This window comes from Dermochelys coriacea, chromosome 13 (assembly GCF_009764565.3).
Source record: "Dermochelys coriacea isolate rDerCor1 chromosome 13, rDerCor1.pri.v4, whole genome shotgun sequence".
NCBI classification, from domain to species: domain Eukaryota; kingdom Metazoa; phylum Chordata; order Testudines; family Dermochelyidae; genus Dermochelys; species Dermochelys coriacea.
The window spans coordinates 19,161,163-19,184,794 of NC_050080.1; the positions used below are offsets into that span (position 1 = coordinate 19,161,163).

General features: G+C 40.9%; 1 protein-coding gene across 4 annotated transcripts in view; it reads right to left on the reverse strand.

Moving 5' to 3' along the window:
• The window catches only part of EYA2 (EYA transcriptional coactivator and phosphatase 2), a 184,459-nt gene that overhangs the window by 67,614 nt on the left and 93,213 nt on the right, over positions 1–23,632 (reverse strand). For all 4 annotated transcript variants that reach the window (XM_038370414.2, XM_038370415.2, XM_043495704.1 and 1 more), the window contains 4 exons: positions 13,956–14,023; positions 10,467–10,644; positions 8,509–8,636; positions 7,912–7,995 (listed from right to left, as the gene is read on the reverse strand). In XM_038370414.2, coding sequence (XP_038226342.1) covers positions 7,912–7,995; positions 8,509–8,636; positions 10,467–10,644; positions 13,956–14,023 — 458 coding nt within the window. The remainder of the gene's footprint in view (positions 1–7,911; positions 7,996–8,508; positions 8,637–10,466; positions 10,645–13,955; positions 14,024–23,632) is intronic.

The window sequence follows — 23,632 nt, forward strand, 5'->3', positions numbered from 1 at the left end:
GGGCCAGCCCCAGCCATGTCGCTTGGGGGAAGGGATCCCCCCGGCACTCACCAGCAGTGGTGGGAAGCAGAGCAGCCTGGCCCCAGCCAGCTCTACTCCTGCAGTTCCCAGCTGCATCGCTCCGCTTCCCGCCGCCGGTGACTGCGGGGAGGTTGGGGAAAGGACACCCACCGCACTCCCCAGCGGCGGGAAGCAGAGCGACATGGCCCCAGCCGTTTCGCTCGGGGAGGGTGGGGGGTAGGGAAAGGTTCCCCCGCCCCCTCACTGGCGGCAGGAAGCAGAGTGCCGTGGCCCCAGCCAGCTCTACTCCACCAGCTCCCAGGCCGCGGGGCTCCACTTCCCGCCACCGGGGGCAGGGGAACCTTTATCAAGGAGCTCCAAATTTCATGGTGCGCTACACAGCTGCATATGCCTACGGACGGCCCTGGGAGCAGGCCTCCTTAGCTAGCACTGGTTTGACAATCAAGCACCATTTGTGAAATGTATTTTATGATAGAAATAATCCTTTAATACTCCTGGATGCCACACATGCACTCTGCTTGGAAAATCCCTGATTTACGTAAACTCTTAGACAAGATATTAAATCTATAAAACCTCTTCAGAATGTCTCCTGTGCCCATTTTTCAAACTGTCATGGGTCTGTCTTCCCTGTTTTGTATTCCTGCTTCCCATCAGCAGAAATTATTAATGTAGACGTTTGCTCCCAAAATACACATTAGAAAATAATTGAATCACTGTAATTATTTATCCTTATATAGTCTGCCCTCCCTCTAATAATGAACTAATAATTGATACAATGACATGTCTAAATAACAGACTCCTTATTACCTGAAATGACTGAATGCTTTTCTTATTTAACTTTAAAAGGGCATTAAATACAAAGTTTAGCCTCCAGTGGGTAAAAAAACTCTCCGACTTCCTCAGAAAATCCTTCCCAAATTGTATTCATCTTGACTTAATCCAGGATCTACTGAGTGAATTAGGCTGTATTTGTTTTGAAAATCTATTTTATAGAGTTCCAGGGACTCTGTTTTCCTTAGGAAAGGCTTATTCTGCCTTTTTGACCAGGATGCCTGCTAGCAGGCTCTAGCCTAGGTCTCTGCAGGTTGTTAATGTCGCGAGGTACCCAGCACATGTGACTAACAAAATGAAAATAAACACAGCTGAGTCAGGGAGAAATTGGAAGGTTTTCTCATTAAAGAAATAAAATAAACAGATGTCCTTAAGCACTTTGGCTCATGTTTGTCAAAGGAACGGAAAACTCTTAGATGTTTGAACAGCAGCAGTGATATAAGGCCACATCTCAAGCAAAAGAAGACGAATGGGGGGGAGCCCTTGGCACTTTGAATTAACTAATAGTCCTCAAGGGAGAGTGCTTTTGATTTGAACCTTAGCAACTTCTACAAATAGTTTTTAACTGCTAAGTAATAAAATGGCTTTTTATTCCTCCTCAGTTTGTAAAGTAGTAAAGGACAGATCCAGCCATTAGAACCATGAATCACCATCAGATTTGATTAAACCCCTATGGTGTTTCAATTGAGTAGTAGCTTTGGGAGCCTGTCTGAGCACACGGCAATGCACAGCACAAGCTGTTTTAGGCATAAAAGTGAAGGCAGAAAGAAAATCAGGGCTAGGATTTTGAAAGGGCCTTGTGTGCAACTGGTCGGAAGTTCTTTAATGAAATATTTTTTGTATGAAAATGCCAATTCCCTTTTGTCAGGAAGGTTTCTTAGGTCTAGGATGGAATTTCTGGACAAAACAAGAGACACCCACCACCCCAGGATAGCCAGTAGCCCAGTGGCTAGGGTACTCACATGGGATGTGGGAGGACACCCATGTTAAACTCTTGCTCCAAATCAGGCAGAGCAGGAATCTAAACGTGGGTTTTCCACATCCCAGATGAATGGATTACTCGCTACTCTGGGGGAGGGTCTCTCTCCCTTGTTTTTCAACGAAAAATTTTAAGAGATCTCAGGTTTGTCCCAATATGAAACCAAATGCTGAAAACTGGAAATTCTCTGTGAAACAGAATTTGTGTTTTCTGGCCAGACTTAGTCATGAGAGAACTAGGCATCTAATTCCCATGGAAAGTCAATAGAATTGGGCACCTAATTCCCCAAAGTCCCACTGAAAATTTCTTAAAGCTGCTGTTGGAGTATAAATCTCAAAAGTCAATCAAGCACACAAGAGACTAGGAAAACCCAGAAATACACTGTAAGGGATGTTGAAACTCTGGTTCAGGTTCTCCCTCAGACTTGAACCTGTCACTAATGAGGTTACACAGAGCAAAGACTCTGTGGATACAGAGGATTATTCCCTACAGTATATTTCCCTAGTGCTTTTCCCAGGCTAGTTTTAAAGTGTCCCAGTGATGGAGCTTTCACCACTTTCCTCAGAAAGTTTATTCCACAGTCAAATAATGCTCACCAGGAAGACATTTTTCCTTTTAGCTTACTGGAATTCTCCGTTTGTGCAGTGTTCCTAAGCAAAGCTGCACCAAACAAGCATAGTTAAACTGCAAACCACTTAGTTTCAGGGTTTTATTTTAACTGGAAATCTGGCCATGTTTATCAAGGCGCAGTGAATCTATGCTCAGTTTTGGGCAAACTTGAGCCAATATATAGTTTTGGGTGGAAGCTGTATAAAACTCAGTAGGTTTAACCTCACTTCAACTTGAACCTGGTGATTCTAGATGAATTTCACTTTGAAATACAGGGATCATTGTTTGAACCGAAAACACAGAGCAAGACAGCCAACCTTGCCTGTGTTATCTCATAAGATTAGTTGTAATTGATTCGTTTCTACAAAACACAAGTTTTTGATAGATTGACATTTTCCAATGGAAAAACATTCAATTAGAAAATTTCCAACCAGCTTTAGTATGTGCAGTGGTACAGATTACACCTGCTTAAAACTGGGGTAAATTCCACTGTGCTTTCCTTGCCTACCATATGGTTTGTACTGCCGGTTGCTGGCCACTGATGGCTGGAATTCAGATAAATCCCCCAGACAGATAAGACCTGAGATGGTATAGTGTAAGAAAGATAGCTAATTTTAAATTCTCCCATTCTAAAGAAACTCACATCCAGAAAATGCGTGTCAGAGCATAACTGTTTCTAAGTTTTTTGTTTAAAAATTAGACACAATGTGCTCTGTTATGCATTTGCAGTGGTGTCTGTTAATATCCAGTCAATCTGAGATGCTGACTAATTCCAGAAGGTGATGTGTATCTTACTTCAAATTTACAGATCAAAAACCCTTGTTGACTTTCAGACAATATTAAAGGGTTTATGAAGATCCATCAAAACTCCATGTTCTGGTAGCAATGTCAGCTGTTTTCTGAAATTTTCAGTTTTGTAATTCAGTGCTAAAACTAAATCCATTCCATTTTTCCCCAAGACTTGTTATATGAAAGGAATAATTATAATACTAGATGTAGCTCACTAGTCACTTTTTTTATTACAGTAGCACTCAGAGACCTCATCTAAGATTAGGGCACCATTGCGCTAGGCACTATACTAGCAGAGTAGGAGACATTACCTGCCCTGAAGAACTTAGTCTAAATATACAAAACAGAAAAAGTGTGGGAGTAAGGAAGTATTATTATCCCCTACTTAACATGCCAGCAGCTGGGGAAAAAAAAAAACTTATTTAGTGTCTCTCTTTTTCTCTTTACCATTCATTAAAAAAGTGTTAGAATGAACTATCAACTAATTGTGTTTCACTGCTACTGGGAAGGAATACAGAAAAGACCCCTAACAACTGGGACATGCAAATTAAAAAAATCTGTTGACAATTAAGATTATAGAAGCTATGAAGAACGGGTTTAGAATTTCCCAAAATTTGGGCATAGGAAGAGAGAATAGGTCGATGAATTCTCCTGACAAGAGTATTTGCTATTTCCTTTACCAAGTATTAAATTAATAGCACGTAAAGAGGCACTTCTCTTCCCTGTGTCTGGTTATTTCAAACCAAAACTTGGAACGAGAGGCCAAACCTGGTAACGTACCATCCTCCTGTCTGAGACCTCTGCACTGAATTCAGCTAAAGCTCTAGTAACATTGCAATTGGTTTTAACTCACTTATTTCCCCTTGTGCTTTCCTCAGAGGCCAGTACTTCAGTGTTCAGTTCTTTACAGACCTAATAAAGAGTGCAATCATCCTTTCGATTGCATTGAAGCTCTCTTTAATATGTGCCTGAAGGGATTATATTAAGGGTGTATATTAAGCCATAAAAATGAACTGCTATGTCTATTGAGCATTCTAATCTCACAGAAAATACTCTACACCCATATTGTAAGCAGAAGCCTGTGGAACAGGTTTCTAAACTCTACTGAATACAATATTCAGGGTTAATTGGATATAGCGGTGGAACCTTGTTTTGCTCTGCATCCAGGAGCCTCCTACTGAGAGGCAAGGGGGTGGAGAAATTTTCTCCCGCTTGCCAGCTTCTCTACCACATTCAGCTAGATCAAAAACTCACTTGACCTGTCCATGGAAGATATTTTGTTATTTTGATAGCTATTCCACTTCACAATGGGAACAACAATGGCACATCCCCTTAATCACAAGCATGGCAACTGAGGACCAGCCTCTGTCCTGACAGGCTCAGCTGGGAATTGTACCCTCAGCATATAAGGCTATCTTTTGACTTCCAGGATGACATGCTGACCTCTCACAATACAGACACAACTCATAGGTGCACGGAAGCTTCCACTGTACTGCAAGTCTCACCTTTTCTACAGCTGCTCCTCCCCCAGCCCCCTCTCTAAGGCATAGGAAGCACTTCTTTTAAAAACTTTATCCCATCTGTTGACATTTGTTTGTGAAAAAATACCTGGAAAGAAAATAAAGGGAGACTTGGAGCTCACAGGCCACTTTTGATTTCCAACAGAGGGGATATGTTTCATGGACTGCATGGGAAACCCATTAAGATTAAATATAAGGAGGCTGTATAGTCTGCTGGCCAGAGCGGAGGACTGAGGCTGGGAGATAAGTAGAAGCAGAAGACCAGGCTCAGCCATTAACATGCTGTTTGACCATGGGCAAGTGATGAGACCATCTTGTGCTGCAATTATGATTATTTATTGGAGCTCCATGCTCAGTGCTTTCCAAACACTTCCAGAGGACAGTCTCTGCTCCAAGGAGCTCATTAGCTAAGGAATGACCTGGCTTTGAGTGGGATGTTCCCACTTTATAGTTGTGACTTGGAGAAAATAACGAGGAGCTCCAGCACTAGACGTGGTCAGAAAATTTCAACCAAAACAAAGTTTTGATGAAACCTGAAAAATACTGTGAATTTTTATTTATTATTTATTTATTTTGTAAAAGAGGTTTTGGTCAGCTCTACCCTACTAGTATGGTCAATGAGGTACTGCTGGTAGAAGTGTGTGCTTTTGGAGGTGAGAGACCCAGGGTTCTAATCCCAGCTGCCCCAGTAGAAGAGGGAGATTTGATTAGTAATGTGTCTGTCTAATTAGAGGCATGTGTATCTTTAATATCAATTATGGATAAAGAGAATAAATTTTATGCCTGGATATCTGAGATTAATACTTTCTGTATTATTCAGGTATGCAATTTTGGAGCTCTATTCAACTCTGACTTGGCAGCTTCTCTCATATTTGTGAATTCAACTTGCTTAAACACTTCTGGATTGGGTTTATTATTTAATGGTTCCCATGACAGAAGTTTGGTGTGTGTTCCACTTCCCTTTTGACTTACACTGATTTTGGATCAGGCTCTATTTCAATATGGGTCTTTAGATCAAAACCTTGGTTAATCATCATTTTAGTTTGGAGCCATTTTCCTTATAGAAAAGTTCTATGGAATTCAATAGAGATGAAACCAGTAGGATCTGTAGAAATTCAATGGGGTTCTATAAAAGTTATTCAAAAAATCTTTTAGAACTTAATAACAAAGGAGAGCCTTTCTAATGGTATTTTTAACCATCAAATTCTATAATTCTCTATTCTACAGAATGCTTAAGAACTACCCTATGGAAAGGTTGTCATTTTATTTTCCATAGAGCTTTTTCATACTGGAAAGCCATGTGTGTTTTCATTTTCCTATTTTCTCCCCTCAATCCCTTATGCAAGTAGGTTTTCAAAAGTGCTCAGGATTACCCTAACTCTGCTTCCATTGAAGTGAAATGTAAGATTCCCACTGAAATCAACATGGGTTTTACCACTGAAGTCAATGGGAATAGTTATGTCCATGGTAAGTGCTTTTGAATATCTTAGCCTAAAGTTCACTTTCTTGGTTCTCCCTAACCTTTGCATATGCTCTTTCAGAATATGCAGCCTATGTTCACATAGCCTCAGTTACAGCTCCCTGATCCAGAGACCAGTCTATGTTGGCCCCAGTGCGGTATGCTCCAAGTCATCTCATCTTAGTAGAGGATCTGTACAGTGTAACTGAGCTCAACCACCACCATTGAATTACCTTGCCCCAACATACTTCTTGTGCGCAGGATAGCTAGCACAGGAGCTGACTTTGCACCAGCATGGAGTTGCCCTCCATTAGGGAAATTCTCCATCAGCTGTTTACCACCAAAACTCAATCCTCAGTATGATTGCACAAGTTTATTTTTCTCTATCTTGCCTGTTCCTTTTCTATTTTTTGCATGCAGCCAGGTGAGAACTTACACAATGTCTGCTGCAGATTGTCTCATTCATTACATTCAGTGGGAAAAGAAACTATTCCAATTACCCTGTACAACATAAGCCTGAATAAATCCCTGTTCGGAAATGTGTGCTTGATTTTCAGAAGGTGCTGCTAGAAGTGTTAGTGGCATTCCAAATGCTGCAGTGGATTTCTGCACCACAAACACCATTTTATATCCTTTACAAGTATGCACATCTAACAGCGGACAATAAATCTATCTCACTAATTACACATCCAGGTTGTTATAACCATCATAAATCAAGTACAGCTGGTAAAGCCATAAAATGATGTCAAATCATATTTCTAGTTTCTAAAGAGAAACAGGAGTATTTGCCAGTCTCTCAATGAAGCTGCAATGTTAAAAGTCATATGCACAAACAGTTATCATATAGGTTATCCACCTTTAATTAGGTAATGATATTGTCTTTTTCTCTCTCCTCATTTAAAAATGCTTGACATTATGTAATTTAGTCATTTGAACAAGAATTTATAATAGGAAAACTTCCATACAAATAAATGAGGCATAAGCACTATTATTATTAAGTACCTGCTGTTTCAGAGCTCCTTAGCAGCTAAGTTCAGTATATTTCAAAGCTTCCTCTATTAATTACAGATAGGGTTTGCTAAATAAATGCCGTCATCAGCTTAAACACCAGATTTTCAAAGGTATTTATGTACCCTGAAGATGTTGACTGGGGGGTAATAGGCCCTAGGCACTTTTGAGAATCCTACTATGTGCCTAAATACCTTTAAAAATCTAGCCTTAAGTGGCCATCTGAGATCATTAGTGGGAAGATGCAATGCTACACTTGGAAGGAACTTGGGTTAATATAAAAAGTCTCTTAAAAAAAAAGAAATAATTTGTCTGAGATTCTTATGAAAACAATAGACAAGCAGAAAATATTACCGTGGGCAGGCTAGAGTTACTATTTTTTGGCTGCTGGATAAGTTATTTCTCCTAGGAGAAAGGCCTTGAAAGAACAACAGCTCAGTGTCCTATCTAGCAGCAACTGAACAATGCAAGCTTTTGAAGAAGAAGAAGAAGGGGCTACATACAATATAAAGGGAAACTAAATTAAATTTTCACATGTTTGAGGGAAATACCACTGGACTTATTTATAACAAAATCTGTCTGAACAAAACGGGCAGCATCTGTTACAAAAGCTGCCTCATTAACTGCCCCCACAATTTCCAATGCAATTTTGCTTGACAAACAATAATGTTAAAAAAATATGAATTACATTTTACCTTCCCATATCTGGATGCAAAGGTTCCCGTGAGTAAGGAGTGAAAAATTATTATCGTCTCATCCAAATCCCACACAAACACCCGCTGTGGTGAAAGACAAGGGGGAGGGAAAGAGACAAATACATTCACACGTTAAGCATTTTCAGGAGTGAATTTAATTAGGAAAAAATATTATGTGGCTATATATTTTTAAGGTAACAAAATCACTTTAAGCATTGATCATAGATGCCTTTTTAAGGTTGGTAAAACAAACAAACAAAAAACCCCAAACTCTGCTCTCCGATACCATATCTGGTCTGACAATCTGCTATCCCAATATGCATAGAAATCCCAGTAGGATATTATATCAGGAGAGCAAAATAACAGACTCCATCACTGCCTTAAAAGCCAGAGTACAGAATTTTGCCTATGACAATTATACTGAGACAACAATAATTTTTCTTTTAAAACTACATCAACCGTGGTGGCGAGGTCTCAAACATCTTGCCTATGTTTTGGCTCATACCATTCTCTGGTCTAATAGTGGATTATCTGCAAATCAATGTAGCAATTTCTCTTGGCTGGATTTATGAACAGAAAAGGAATTAATATTGTTACCTCAATCTCATTGTCAACTGTAGGGGAAGGATCATTGCTTCTTTTTGATCGGCCTCGTAACTTTCCATCAGACCCTCGGTGTTGCCTGTCTGTTTCTGTATCTTTTACTGGTGTGGTTGCATATTCCCCTATTGAGAGAAAAAGGGATCTCGTTGAAAACCTAAATTTTGCAGTGTATTTCTTTTCACATGTGTTTCTTGCGATACTTTTATGTTATTCAAGAAATATCTTTTAGCAAAGGCGTGACAACTGCTTTGGTATTTGGTACTTAATTATTGCACGAGCCTCTTAAAAAAAAAAAAGTTTGTTCCAAAGGTTTGTGTTTGAGTGGGTCAAACAATAGAAACATTTCACAAACATTTAAAAAAATATATTTTAAAGTTAAAAAAAAAAACCCAACAGATTTCATTTTTTTGAAAATTTTCATACTTTTTAAAATCAGGGTTTTTTTTAGTATTCTGGGGTTTCCTTTCTCCCTTTTTTATTGGAAATGGGGAAGTAAAAAAAGCAAAATTTCAAAACATGAATGTTTTTCAGTGAATTTTCATTATTAAAAAGGCGATTTTTCAACAATAAAAAATTGTTTACAAAACCCAGCTCAAGAATATTCACAAATACATGGGTGTTTTAATCCAGTTTAGCTGTTTATCACAGGACAGAAGGTACAGCAGTTTAGAAACAGTTGAGAATAATAAACCAAAGTTGAAGGTCACTGTGTAAAGCATCAATTGATAGGATTCACATTCATAAAACTCTCTAGATATCACTTACATTAAATTACAAATCCTTTTCAAACATTTTTCTTTTCATCTTGCTAACTTGTGGCCTCTCAATCCTCCTGGTAGAGACGCACTCTTCTTATTTAGTCTCTAAGGTGCCACAAGTACTCCTTTTCTTTTCTTAAGGAGAGTTTGGGTTGTTCCTAAGAAGTCTCTTTGAAATCACTGTTTCTCAAGTAGACTAAGATAAGATCTAAGGAACAGAAAATCCTCCAACTGCTTTTAGAGCAATCTGCGATCACTTTTTAAAAGCAATATTAGTTTATTTTTCTTTTTGAACAACCACAGATGTTCGGATTTGTTCCATAAGTCAGCAGACCATACAATGGGCGTATACTGTGATCATCCACAAATTATGTGGTATTTTATATAAATGTTATTGCATGCCAATGAAAACTTTAGTGGAAAAGTGACATCTGAAAGCTGTATTCAGACAGTACATAGGAGGATAATGATCTGTCAGTAATTCCATAGAGCGCTTGAGCCCTTAGAGTCTCAAAAGTAAGCACTCCAGGAGAGTCAAGATAATTTCAAAGGTATTGATGCCATATGTGGAATTCATAATTGACATTTAACGCAACCTGTTTTCTCTTGATTTTTTTTAAGAGAATCACTTGAATTCCTTTTAACATACTTACAAAGTCGGATATTATGTTTAATGGCTAGAAATTAGCTAAAAACTAGAAGGAAGCTGCAAAGTTAGGAACTTTTTAGATTTTGCATGCATATGGATATAGATTTTGGGTTGGGCTCATCACTAATAAAAACTATCTGTTAACACACTAGCCTGTTGTTTAAAAGTCGTGATTAATAACATTTTCCCTTTCTAAACCATCTTTCATTTGAAGGTGTGAGACCACTCACACCAGGAACACATTTGGGCTATAGGAAGCAATTAAGAAATACTCATGAAAAGAACATGGCTTATACAGCACTTACATTTTCTAAATTGTTCTCTAAATTTGTGCCTGCAGGTGTAAAGTCATTGTCCTTTGCCTGCACAAAGGACATGTGCAAAATTGCTGGTGTAAGTAACAGAACTTGCCATGAACTTTAATTTGTTGTGTGTACATTTATACGCTCACAAATCAGACAGCAAAGTTGTATTATTTGTGCCCACAGATGATGGAGCCTGTAAAACAGTGAACTGGTTTTACGTAATATAATGTATCCACCTACCAGACAGTGATTCTGTGTTTTGACTGGTGATGTTGTGTGAAGACTCTTGGAGAGAGTATGTGGATGTTGGGATGGCTGATGGACTGATGCTATTCGCCGATACATAAGGAGAGTTGTAGGAAGAGGTGTAATACTGAGAGTACTGGCTTTGAGGAAAGCTTGGATAGGACGAGTATTCCTTTGGGGGAAAAGAGACATGAGTAATCCTCCTGCATCACAGGCTTTTACTACACAGACAAGTGGGTAAGGTAAAGCACGTGGCAGATACTTTCAAGAGTTGTGGGATCTGGGCACACTTTTTCCAAAGACTATTGTTCAAGTCATTCTGGTAGATATTTCTCCTTTGCCCATGTCTAGTTCTGCTTCATTTGCATCAGTAGAATTTACAAGGAGACAAGAGTCATAACAAGACCTGCCTTTTTCTGTGGGATTTGTTCACCATGGCTGGCCCTTTCTGAGCACAGGGTGCAGCAATTTTATGCAGAGGAGTGATGTGAACTACTGTTTCCAAAGGGACTGAGATGCAACAGATGGCCACTGTAAGCAGTTCTAAGCATAAGAGTGATTAAAAGAACAGGTGAAAAATATAGAGGGGGGAAATCACAAAAATATTTGCAATTTTCTACCTGTTATCAACGTTTTTGATCAGCTGTAGGAACTGGTGACAAAATGAAAAAAATAATACCCCGCTTTATAGAGCACTTTTATCAGTAAATCTCTAAGCACTTTACAAAGGAGGGTACCATTATTATCCCGTTTTACAGATGGGGAAACTGAGGCACAGGGTTGCTGTGATTTGCCCAAGTTTACCAAACAGGCCAGGGGCAGAGCCAGGAATAGAGCCTAGGTCTCCTGAGTCCCAGTCTAGTGTTCTATCCACTAAGCCACACAGAAATGTCTAGAAACTATTTTGAAGTGTTTCCCAAACTGTTTACAGGTTTCAGAGTAGCAGCCGTGTTAGTCTGTATTCGCAAAAAGAAAAGGAGTACTTGTGGCACCTTAGAGACTAACAAATTTATTTGAGCACGAAAGCTTATGCTCAAATAAATTTGTTAGTCTCTAAGGTGCCACAAGTACTCCTTTTCTTTTTTCCAAACTGTTTAGTTAGTGAATGAATCCCTAAACAATCTCCCCTTCCCAAAGGTAAGTTAAGTACATAAGAGATGCAGATGATGTTTGCGGGGGGAAGGGGAGGGGCAAATTAATCCCAATATACTTCACTGGAATTCAATTCCTGGGAGAAACATTTTAAGCAATCTTAGGTCTGAAGTTAATGGGAAGCGTCCATTGACTGATTCAGTAGGAGCTGGATCAGGCCCATCACAAAAGTATCACAATAATAAGTGAGCTGTAGCTCACAAAAGCTTATGCTCAAATAAATTTGTTAGTCTCTAAGGTGCCACAAGTACTCCTTTTCTTTTTTGCGAATACAGACTAACACGGCTGCTACTCTGAAACCAATAAGTCCCTTTGCTGAGTTCAGCATACAGCACATTTCTAGGCTCTCCACTAAAGTTGCAGGGCCTCTCTGTGAGGGATGAGTGTACCGTATACTACTTACCACACTCTAGGATTTAATAAGACATATAAATTAATTAAATGGACAGCATCAAGGCCAGGAGATCTAAAATAATACCTTCCAGCTGTGTTTTGCTTTTCAGGAGCACACATGCCCTTCATAGCCTCCCTCCATTCTGCCTATCTGCTCCTTCCCTGTGAGGAGGTGGGATATTAAAATACACAAGATTATTCCTCTCTGGGCACTTCAAAACATGATAGTTTTGTTGCTGTTGTAAATTTCAGATCCTAGCATATTCACATCAATTGATCAGAATGGCATGACAAAGTAGTCTGCATGCACTTATGGTACGGGGATGCAGATACCAGTGACGTCCAAGCCACAGTCTAACACACTGGGGTGATTGCTAGTAGTGTTTGACTGTTTATCACCATTGTAGCCCTCATGTTGGGAGAGCTGATGAGCATTCCAAAATCAAGGAAAGCCTTTTAAAAACACCATACTTTTATTTTTAATTTAAACAATAGGTCTGCTTTGGGTATTTCAACCCTGAAAAAGCAAATCACAGGTTGAAGGTGGCCTACCAAGGTGGTTGTTTTATTTTTAAACTTTAAGTCTTTGCCCATTTTTGCTTCTTCATGACATATAACGAAAGACTGAAAGGTGGAATTTTTTTGTTTTAAATATTTGTCAAAAAACATTTTTTTTTTTACTTCAGAAATAGCAAGAATGTCAAACCCGATCTTCTCTGGCTGTTGTGCAGGACAGGGTAAGGGTCTCAGATGTATCTTGTGAGCTCTCACTCTTTAACTTAAGGGGTGGAATACTGAATTTTTAACAAAGAGGCTTTCTCAGAAATAACGTGACATTGATTTTAAATAGGTGTTAACTAAAAATCCCTCCCTCCCTCAACTAATCGTGTTTTAGGCTGATGTGATAATTCCACTAGTTCTCAGTCACCTGAGAGTCAAGGGCAAACAGACCTGAGTTTCCAATACAAAATAAAGCTGAAAAGAAAACTAAGGCTTTTTTCCTTTTTTCTTAAGGTCTTTTTAATTCCATCATTAAAAAAAGAAGACACGAACCCAATTATTTTTCCCTTTTGCACGTCACCTTCAAACTTCAATCAGGTGCATGTCTCTGGGCCTTTACTGACCATACTGTCTTTCAGCAGAATATGAAACAAAGAAACAACCCACTATTGTTTTCAGAAATACAAGAGCCACAATCAACTCCTTGCGGGGAGGAAATTGGAATTTACTGTTCCTTGGTCTGCCAAGGTGACTTGCTAAGGACAGTGTCTTCATGTTTGGTCCAGCCAAACTGAGCAACTGGCTATTAAGCAGCCTGAAATTTCTTATTGTGGGTGTGCCTTATATAATACACACACACTATATAAAGGTGCCAACAAATGTGAAGTGTGAAGCTCACAGACAGTTGTACACTCAGATAAGGAAGAGTATGGATGGCTTAGATAGCTCAGTATTCACCAGAGTCTGTGTCTGACACTTTCAGATTGTTTATTCATATTTATTACCTAAAGCCAAGAGACCAGAGGAAAGGGTGCAAAGGGGGAGCTCTCTATAGCTGATGGAAAGACACTGCTTTTAAGAAAGCTATCATATGATACCATGGGCTCCCCATAAGAATTCTGAAATGCTTTCAGCATTGTAGCCCAACAACTGCCCAGGTCAGAGAACGCCAGCGGAGAGACATGCAGTTTGGCAGGTCTCTGTTGCAAAGATCCCTGCTGAGCCATTGCTTTCATATATGTATCCATTTATTTAAAACACAAAAGGCCAGATGTTAGGTCAATCACCAAGCCAGGTATCCATGGAAATAGGTGGTTTCTGTGACTACATATACTATTAGCCTCCTTAAATATAAGTGAAAATTGTGGCAGTCTCTCTGATCTGGAAGATCTTGGTCTTTAAAATAAGGGACATTAGAAATAACTATTGAGGCTGTACCTGATGAACAGTGCTGAATCCTGCAGAATTGGTCAGGCCGTTGGCTCCTTGGTAAATCCCTGATGTGCCTATGAAAAATAATATCACATTTACATATAACAGATTTCCTAAATATCAATATAACAGAATATGCTTACATCAACAGTCACACAACAGTAGGAATAATACATTTATCCTGCAAAACAGTATGTGGCAAGTCAAGAAAGCTAGGGAATTGCTTCTAATGCCAAGATTTGGGCCACTGCTGAATTCAAAGGTCACTGCAAAATCCATTTTAAAAATATGTAATGGAGCCAGTAAGTAGCCACGTGCTAAAGCTGGAAAAGTTGGTTGAAAACAAGCTTGCAACATGGGTCCTTGTGAAACATGATTTGTATTTTTCAAGATACATTAGCACAGAACCTTCCAAATGTCTTCCTACACTGTGCCTCTGGAGTTTACATCTTTTCATCCACGTAAATACCTGCAATTGTACAACCTATCAATTGTTTGTGCAAACAAAGACTTCAGATGCAAGCCATATGCCCTGCAAATATATGTTTTGGTAAACCAAGTATACATGAAGTTTGAAAATTTGGACCTACATGCCTCTTTCCAGGGTTAGAATTTCATTGTCAAGTTTCCTGGGCAAGTAGGGACTGGAAGCATTGGCACTGCTTAGTCCTGATGTTATTAAGAAGAGCGATGGATGCTTCATATCACTCTTGCATAGTTTCCTCAGGTTGATATTTGCATCTGCTTCTGGGGGGAAGAGCTACTGCATCTGCACTGCAAGACATTGTGTGCAAGGATGGGGTGAGGGGAGGATTGAGAACTCACAGAACAAGGACAGGAGGGGGAATTGGTCGTGGTGCAGAAACAGAATATCCTGAAGCTTCCCATCCCCTAGATCCTCTCCCCTGGAAATGGCTAGACTGTTATATTAACTGCAGTCTACAAAGTTTCAGCTTCAGGAGTTCCCTCTTCAAACAATTGGAGAACCACATCCTGAAAGCTCTTTTTCCTTCAGCTTGTGTAGTGCAACAATAGCTCAGAACCATGTGTTTTGTCCCCTAATTTGTGAAGCAGTGCTTGCTCCCAGAGCTGGGCCTAATTCTGCTTGTAAGCTACCCTCCTGTCTAACACAGAGAGGCAATCTAAAGAACATATAGTGCTCCATCTTGATGGAAACCTTCAGCCAGCCTCCACAAAAGCATTACCTTTTGGGACCTATTATCTCTGTGGCAGCCTCAACTTCATATTAGTGATGAGGGCAGCTGTGATCTGCAAGCTAGATGTTATTTTGTGCTCTTGGCAGCTTGTCACTGTGGTCCTTGGCTGGGCATCATTCAATCAGCCCCTTTGTTTTATTAGACTAGAACGTGAGGACTTTAATTGCAGATACACATAAGAGCGTCATTTTTCTTACTCTGGCTAGTGCCATGTGAATTTCTCTCTCTCAGATAGATAGATAGATAGATACCCAGTGCTGCTCTAATCAGAAGTTGGAAACAAATGCCTCTCAATGTCTTCACGTGGTGTCCTTTCTCCAAAGATTGGCTTGTTTGTTTTTATTTTAAGACCCTAGATTAGCTGAGGAATGGACAGCTGAACAAACTGCAGCCCGCCAAGTGCAGTCACAAAAGCACATGCAGTGAGAAATAAATCTCATGCCAAAAAGAAACAAGGAGGAGGATCTGTCTTCAGAACTAATTTGTCACCACATATAGCCTTTAAAAGCCTCACAAAAAAGAGTGGGAGGAGGAGGGGAGAGAGGATGGGCTGATCAAGAGCTAAAGTTTTCTTCCAGTACAGCCCCTGTAGAATGCCAAACTCTGTCATTTCTTCATCTGGGGACCATCCCACTTTATTACACACACACAACAGAGGGTTCAGATGCCAGAGAAATACATCAAAAAGAACCTGCAGATATTAACAGCTTTTTTTGTTTTCTGGTGAAACAGGTCTACCCCTATCCAGAAAGAATGTCAGTGGGTAAATCAAAATCCAAGAGATTAATAGGCCAGGCCTGGTTTTCAAACAAGCAGTGCTGGTAATCGTATGGGTCCCTGGATACACTCAGTGGTCCAGATCCTCAGTTTGTGTAAATGCTCCATGTCCACTGCTGAGGATCTGAGCCAGAGAGTCATACTCTGGTGGCATTAGAAGAGGAAGCATCACATGAGCAAATTTCACCTGCTACTAGTGGTTTTGGAGGACATGACAACTCACTGTCCAATCCCTCCCTCCCAAAATGATCAAGCCAGCCCTTCTGTAGCAGCCTGGAAGAGCATTTCTATACTACAGCACCCTCAGCTAGACATTCATCCCACACTCAGTTTTGTCATTTCTTCTTTGCACACTTTTTAAAAACAGGATGAACAGATTCCCCTAGTAACTAAACATCTCTGAACAAAGTGTGAAAGAGAATAATAGAGCCCCAATGCTTACAGGCAAATACAACTTTCACAGAACACAAAACAGCTCTTGTACACCAGAGCTCAAAACAATACAGGAGGGAATTTTTGATCTTCCTCAGCTGTCAGTTTAAAACAATCCATCATCCTTTATTAAAGCTGTCAGGAGGGGGATGAGTTAGCTCGAGGGACTCAAGCTCTATGTGTAAATTGTGATGATGCTACTTGCAGATGATACTGTATCTTCCTGATTTTCCAAATGATTAGAGGTAACTACATAAAAGTCAATATGTAATATGGGAATGAACTTGCATTGAACTTTGCACCTGCTGTGTAATCAAAGTGTGTGTTTGTGTGTGTATGTGGAGGGGAATTGCAGGAGTAGTGTGTGGGAGGGTTGAACTTCATAGCCTCCTATCAAATTCAAGACTGGATTTTACACTATGGATTAAACTACTCCAAAAACAGTATAGTGCAAAAAGAAAAGTGTTGGAGAGTTAATGTCTCTTTGAGGAAATCTGTGCTCAAAACCACAAAAATATTCTGCACACAAGAGTATCTTAACAAGCTCTCTTCCCAGATGTGTACAATGCTGCTCCTTTTCCCATGGGATTTAAAAGGGAAAACTTGAAAGAAAAAACACACTTTCTAATTCTGTAATTTTATCCTTCAGTGAATTTAGGGAAGGCAGAAAGATGCTACATTGAGAAATCTGGAAAAATGAATGCAGGGTAGAGGCAATGGACACGTCCCACATCCATACACTGTCTTTTGTCAATGTGTCCCAACATGACTAGAAGCATCCACCTCTTGGAGAAAGGAGTTCAGTCTCCTGAACCATTCAGTACTCAGCCTCTTCACTGAGATTGCCAACAAGGGCAGTGTGGCAAATTGCCAGTACAATTATGATGGGTCCCACGCTTCCTCTTCTTGGGTGGGGGTTCAGGGCACAGTTTCCTGTCCCTGAACTAGGGTATTTACTGTCCCACTAGTAACCCAGAGAAGGGTAGTGGAGAGGGAGGGACCCGGGCCTGCCCTCTATTCCGGGTCTCAGCCCAAGGGCCCTAGGGATAGTGGTAAACCACTTGACCTAGTGTTTCCTTCCCCTGGACTACTTCCCTCTCCTGCTCTTAAGCTTGTGGGGCTTCCTGCCCTCTCTCTCTCACTCTCTCTCTCTCTCTCTCTCTCTCTCTGCACAAGCCGGGTGTCTCTTTACCTAGGGTCTTGGTCTTCTAGCCAGCCTTGGCACTTCTCCAAACTCTCCTTTGCTCCAACTCCTTCAAAAGGCACTCTGCTCCAACTCCTTTTTTTGGCTGATTGAAGCAGGGGTTTTTTATCAGGTGACTAGCTTCAGGTGCTCTAATTGGCTTCAGGTGCTTTTAATTAATCTATAGAAACCTTTCTTCCCTCTACAGGGAATAAGTCTTCTCCTCATCCTGGGACTTACATATCTCTCCTATATCACTCTCCTCCTGCCTTCTGGCCATGCTGTATCACAGGCAGTTACTGCCAATTTTTGGGGAGGCAGAATTGACACCTGTCTACTGGGAACGGGACCAAGACTCATCATCTCATTGCACATATGCCACCAAACAGATTTTCACTGGGTGATGTCTTTTAGTCAGTGGGCTAGATTTGAACCAGCAAATTAGCTCTGTATTCCATTCCTAAACTCTTGCGCATCGTTGTCTTAATTAGACCAAAGTTAACTATCCTGCTTCCTCTCCTATCATGCGTATCACGCTGTACGGGTAAAGCACCCATGGGTGCTCTGCAGATGCCCACTGAGCAGGGTCTTCTCCTGACACCCTGCAACTGTGGCTGCAGAAAGAGCTGGCTCCATCATTAGATACACTTGGCAATGCTCTTGTGACCAGTGCTAACAAAAAAATAATAATCAAAATTTCCATTCCGCTGATTCACAATAAAGACTTGAAATATCAAAAATGTTTATGAAATGGAAAGTTCTCAAAGATTTGGATAAAAAGTGTAGACACATTTAATTTCAGCTTGGTTCAACGTTACTCTGTGTTCTTCTGAGTTGCTGTGGGAGTTGTAGTTCAAATGGCTCCTGCTCTCACTCTCATCTATGGGCTAGGGTCCCTGGCCAGACTACATGTCCCATAATTTTTTTTTTTGGTGGTTTTCTTTCTGGTTAAACTGTTGTGCTGCATCATGGAAGATGTAGTCTGGCTAGAGAGCCCAGCCCAGTGAGGAGATGGAGGGCTGTGGGCACAAGGCACTGCAGTGGTTCACAAGAACACAGACTAATGGTGACCCAACCCCAAATATTTTGTTTCAGTTTTTCCTGACTGAAAACTGAAAAAGTTCAGTAAAATCAAACATTTTCCACAGACAGTTTTGATTTTGTGGAAACTTCATTTTCCACAAAAAAAAGTCAAAAAATTCTCAAAAAGTTCCAATAGTGACACTGTCAAATTACACCCCTTCACCCAGCCATTATCAAGCACCTCCCTTCCCTTCCTGTTGTTTCCTGCCATCTGTCCATTTATGTCAAATTCTTTCCCAGGTGGTAGGATGTGTTTCGATAACCAGCGATGGGCTTGAGCAGCTTCTGAAAAGTTTAGGTTGTGTGTGCATGGGCGGAGAAAGGGGAGGTCCCTGGAGTCCTTGGGATGTGTCCCATACTTGGAATGCCTGGACTCTCTCATCTCTGAACTGATGCTGCCCTAATGTGTAGGGATATTGCTTTCAGATGCTCCTAATGGTTGACACAACATCCCAACCTTGAGCTAATGGCAGTTGGCTGATCTTTAATAGTGTACTTGAAAGTAACCAAGATGGACCCAAATCAAAAATCTGGAGCCAAACTCCCGCAAGTTGTGACACTGTGAAATTTGAGCCAAACTCTATAGCTCCAGCCCATCTATAGGAAATACCAAGAGGAGGCACTTCCAGAAGCTGTATTAAAACACCAAAGCTTTCCTATGACTCCTTAGTCCTCCAGTACCTGATTTACTAAGGTCTAGGATTGCTATATGGTGAAGGAAGGAGTAATACAGCAAGTCATGTTGTACACTGAAATCCTCAGCCATGCCTAATAATAATACTACCATTCTATAACACGGAAACACAAATAATTAAGTACACATTTATTCAGTACTTCTCCCTTTCAGAGTTTCTCTCTCAGCTAATGGATACATTTACTGTATTATGGATGAGTGAGTGAGCAACATTTATCTACCTTGCTGGATCCGTGTCTCCCAGCTTGCATTCAAACTCCCCACTTTTAAATCAGAAACACAGCCCAGAATCTCTCCCTTGGCATCTTCTCCATATGGAGTGTAGTTCACATCTGTGTTCAATCAAATCAGTTGCTAACTGTCACAATGCCCTCATTCACAGGTCGCTTAAAGAACATTTAGCTGGTAATAAAACAATCTGGATTCTAGAAGAGAACAGTTCTTCAGACATACTGTACAGTAAATGTTCCCACCGAGTACATCTAGCACAAGCAAACACAAATGCAGACACCATACAACAGCTGTGCATGCTCTGTAAAAAAAAAAAATCTCTCCATAGATCCAGTGCCATAGACTTTCTTGTGATGGGGAGAAGAGGGATACATTGGAGTGCACAAGGGCAACACTCAAAGTGAAACTTTAGTGAGTTTATTAATGTTACAGCCTGTCCCTCAGGGTAAATGGATTCTCTTTGCTATTCCTCTACTCTTTTTTAAAAAATTAAAATAAATTTAAAAAATGTGGGCCATGTTCAGATACAATTTCATTTGTGCCTGAGCCGGATCGGGGCTGCAAGTAACTGCTGAGAAAAAGCTTTCATACTGAGCATTCAAGCCCCAAACTGACAGGGCAACTTGCAGACCTGCCAGGTGTCCCGTACCTCATGCGACACTCACAGATGCAGAACTTCCCACGCATTCCCACAGACTGAATGTCACACGTGCAGCTGGATTGCAGAAATGGTCTACCATTCGGGCTGCTGTAGCACCTGCTGAGCAGGCACACAAGTGGCTTCTGTCTTGCTGTGTCCCTTATAAGAAATAAGTGGGGAAAGAGCAGCTGGGAGGGCAGCCAGGTGACAGTAACAGCAAGTGGAGGCAGGGACAGGTGGTGAGGGGCACCCAGTACTGGCCCCAGGCTCCCTCCCACAGCCACCAATTTGACCCCTTCAGCAAGTCCCAGATTCCACCCAGCCCACAGCAACCCCACGCATCTTCTCAGGTACCCCCATAGACCCAGTTGTCTCCAGCTTCTCACTCAGCCATCCAGCTCCCTCCTTAGACATCCCACAAACCTCACCTACCTCTTCCCTGCTTCCCCAGCACCCTGAACAACCCCCCAAACTTAACTCTAGACAGCTTCTCCCTCCCACAATCTTTAGTCCCAGCCACTCAGCTTGTCTCTTCTCCCCCCAGCCGTGCCAACACTCACAAATCTAGTTTCCCCCTCCAGTTACACCTGCAAATCTAACTAGAGCTATCTCCCAGCCCTCACGGACATTACCACAAGCGCAGCTATTCTGGTACTCCCCTGTCCTCTGAAAGCTCTCCCAATGCCCACCTACTCCCCAGACATTCTTCAGCACCTGCTAGAGCTGCCAGGTTTTGTCCTTCCCGCACCAGCATCTGGGGCAGGGAACAATGACTTTAAGCTGAAGTTTATGGTCTGTTACAAACATGTAAATTTTAACGAGTAATTTGTATGCTTGCAAATAAATAGGCACAAAATGTCCCATATGAATCTGCACAAAACTTGGCAGCTGTGAACTTGCAAAAAAATAAAATAAAATAAAATAAAAAAAAAGTAAGGCCCTCCAGTAGTAGTCCTTTAGTTCTACCTTTCAGCCATTAATGGATTCAGCCATAGGCTTTGAGAAGTTAATTGTGGCCTTTGCCCCTCAAGAGAGCCCCAACAAGGTTTCAGACAGGCTGTCAGTGGGCCCTGCCCATACACCTCTTCTGCTGCTTTGGTCCTCTTTGGAAAATCTGTCGGTAACCAGCTGCCCTGCACTGATTACTGTGGAGAGAAATGCAGTCCTTGGACCTGATTTATTACTGCATTCATCTAATTTCTATTTCAATAAAACCACCAGCAATATTGTTTATTTTCCTATGCTTTCTCCACTTATAAAATGTCTCCATTCTTCTCTCCTGTGCCTAACTCCTCACCTCCTTACCTTCAATAGCTTCTCGAAATCCAAAGACCACAGTAAACTGCCCAATCTTTTACGCAATCTCTCTATACTGCACTCCTGGTAGTGTTGGAATGCCTAACAAATTCTATGTGTTAGATGTTACAAAGTTCTCAGTTTCTCTCCCCATTCCATCTCCTTAATGGTGGGTTTTTTCCATCCCTTTTCCACTCGGGAAAGTAAGGATGATGAAGCAAGTTTGGCAATGAGATTGATGGTTATTCTCAATGTTTTCGGGAGTAAGTTCCACCCAGACACTTTCAAGAAAACTCGGTCTCTGCACTTACAAGGCTCACTCATGCTGCTGAGAGTTCCATTGTTTCAGAGGAATGTAGCTGTCATGGGATGCTACAGTTATTGCAAATGATGTGACCTGTTGGGTAATGTGGGGCAGTCCCACAGAGGGTTCTGAAGATTAGGGCTATGACCTTGAACTTGACAGTCCGTGGGGACCAACGTAAGAAGGAGAGCACCATGGAGATGTTCTCTTGGTGGGCTCTGTTGGTGAGTACATGAGCTGCTACACTCGGAACTAACTAGAGCTTTTTCTAGGTCATGCTTTCATTCCAGAACTGAATACACTGAAACAATCAAGTGTCACAAGAATGTAGATGGCCAAGTCTGAAGAGATGTAAGTGTGGAACAGGGCATTTTTCACAGACTTAACTATTTTGGTATACAGTAGTAGTGAGGAGTCCAGGAACACCCAAAGGGTGCACAATATCTAGACTACCTGTGGCTGCCTTGAGTGGTGGCTGATGTTATGGTGGTGACAACTTGCAGAAGTGGTTGAAAAGATATAACAAAATGATGATCCACTGATTCTTCCAGTTCACAAATGATCAGTTCCAATGAAAGATCTTTGAAAGGATTTTTTTTATAATCTCCTAATACTAATAAACTAAATGTCCCATGCAATAGTGACACACCAGGTTTTATAACCCTGCACAACATGGCATATGCTGTTCTACACACAACATGTTGTTCAGACTTACATTAAAAAGCTGTTGCTCCTACAGGGAACAGTGCTGGCAGTCAGTGATGCAAGGAAAAGTACCAGCATAACTCCCAGTAGTGTCTGCATTACTCTATTCTATGGCCAACATCTGGCTGGTGACTTCGGTGGTCATTCAGAAGGTTTTTTGCAGCATTTAACCTCTCTGACAATCTAATGTTTTCTGCAGTAAATATTGCCTTCTCCAAGCTGATACTTTTTTAGATAGAGGTTAAGCACCTGTCAAAATTACCCCCCACCAACAATACTCCAGTGCCTTGTAAGATTCTAAATCCTACGACATCTGCCTGCATTTATTGGGCAAGGAATCCCATAAAATGTTACACTGCTGTCAGCTGTGAAGGTATTTCAAGTGAGTATCTGACCTGCTAAAGGAGAAGATAAACTCAACCCATATGTACGCTGTGTCATATTGCTCAACTGTGTGCCATTAGGCATAATGATTCCTTCCACCAAACAGCCTGCCCTATATTTCCATCTGGAAGAACTTGGATACTACTGAGAAGAACACATTGTAAATACCTATATGGAAAGAGTGGCTCTGCATAATAGCACTGTGGCATTTTACTGCAGTAGCTTCTGCTAAAGCATACTGCTCTTTTAGAAACACAATGAATCTTGCACCAACAAATACCTCCTGTAGAATACCCTGTTTTACACCACCAATTTAAAATATCCCCATGGGATTTCCACTACGATTTTGTTCAACCTTTGGTTTAGAAACCATCTCTACTAGGCTGACTGATTTTTGCTGGTCACTTGGGTGACTATTTAGGACATATTTCATTGTACAATGTTTCTGGACCAAAATCTCCTTCTTATGCTGCTTTGGGTCTGTGACCCATAATTCATTATTCACCCATGGCTGTAAAGCATGATGAACAAGACTGCTGTAAGGTTTCGCTTTTATCTTCCTTTTTCTTTTTATAGGTGACCTACTTCATATGACTCAATTCATTTTAAGGGTTTGAAAGTTCCCAGATTGCTTGCATTCACTAGCTGGAATCTGGTGCTGGGAAAGTGTCCCCTATATTATTTCTGAGAAAACGTTCACTCTAACCAGCTTTATAGGTTGCCAGTGCAGGTACCAT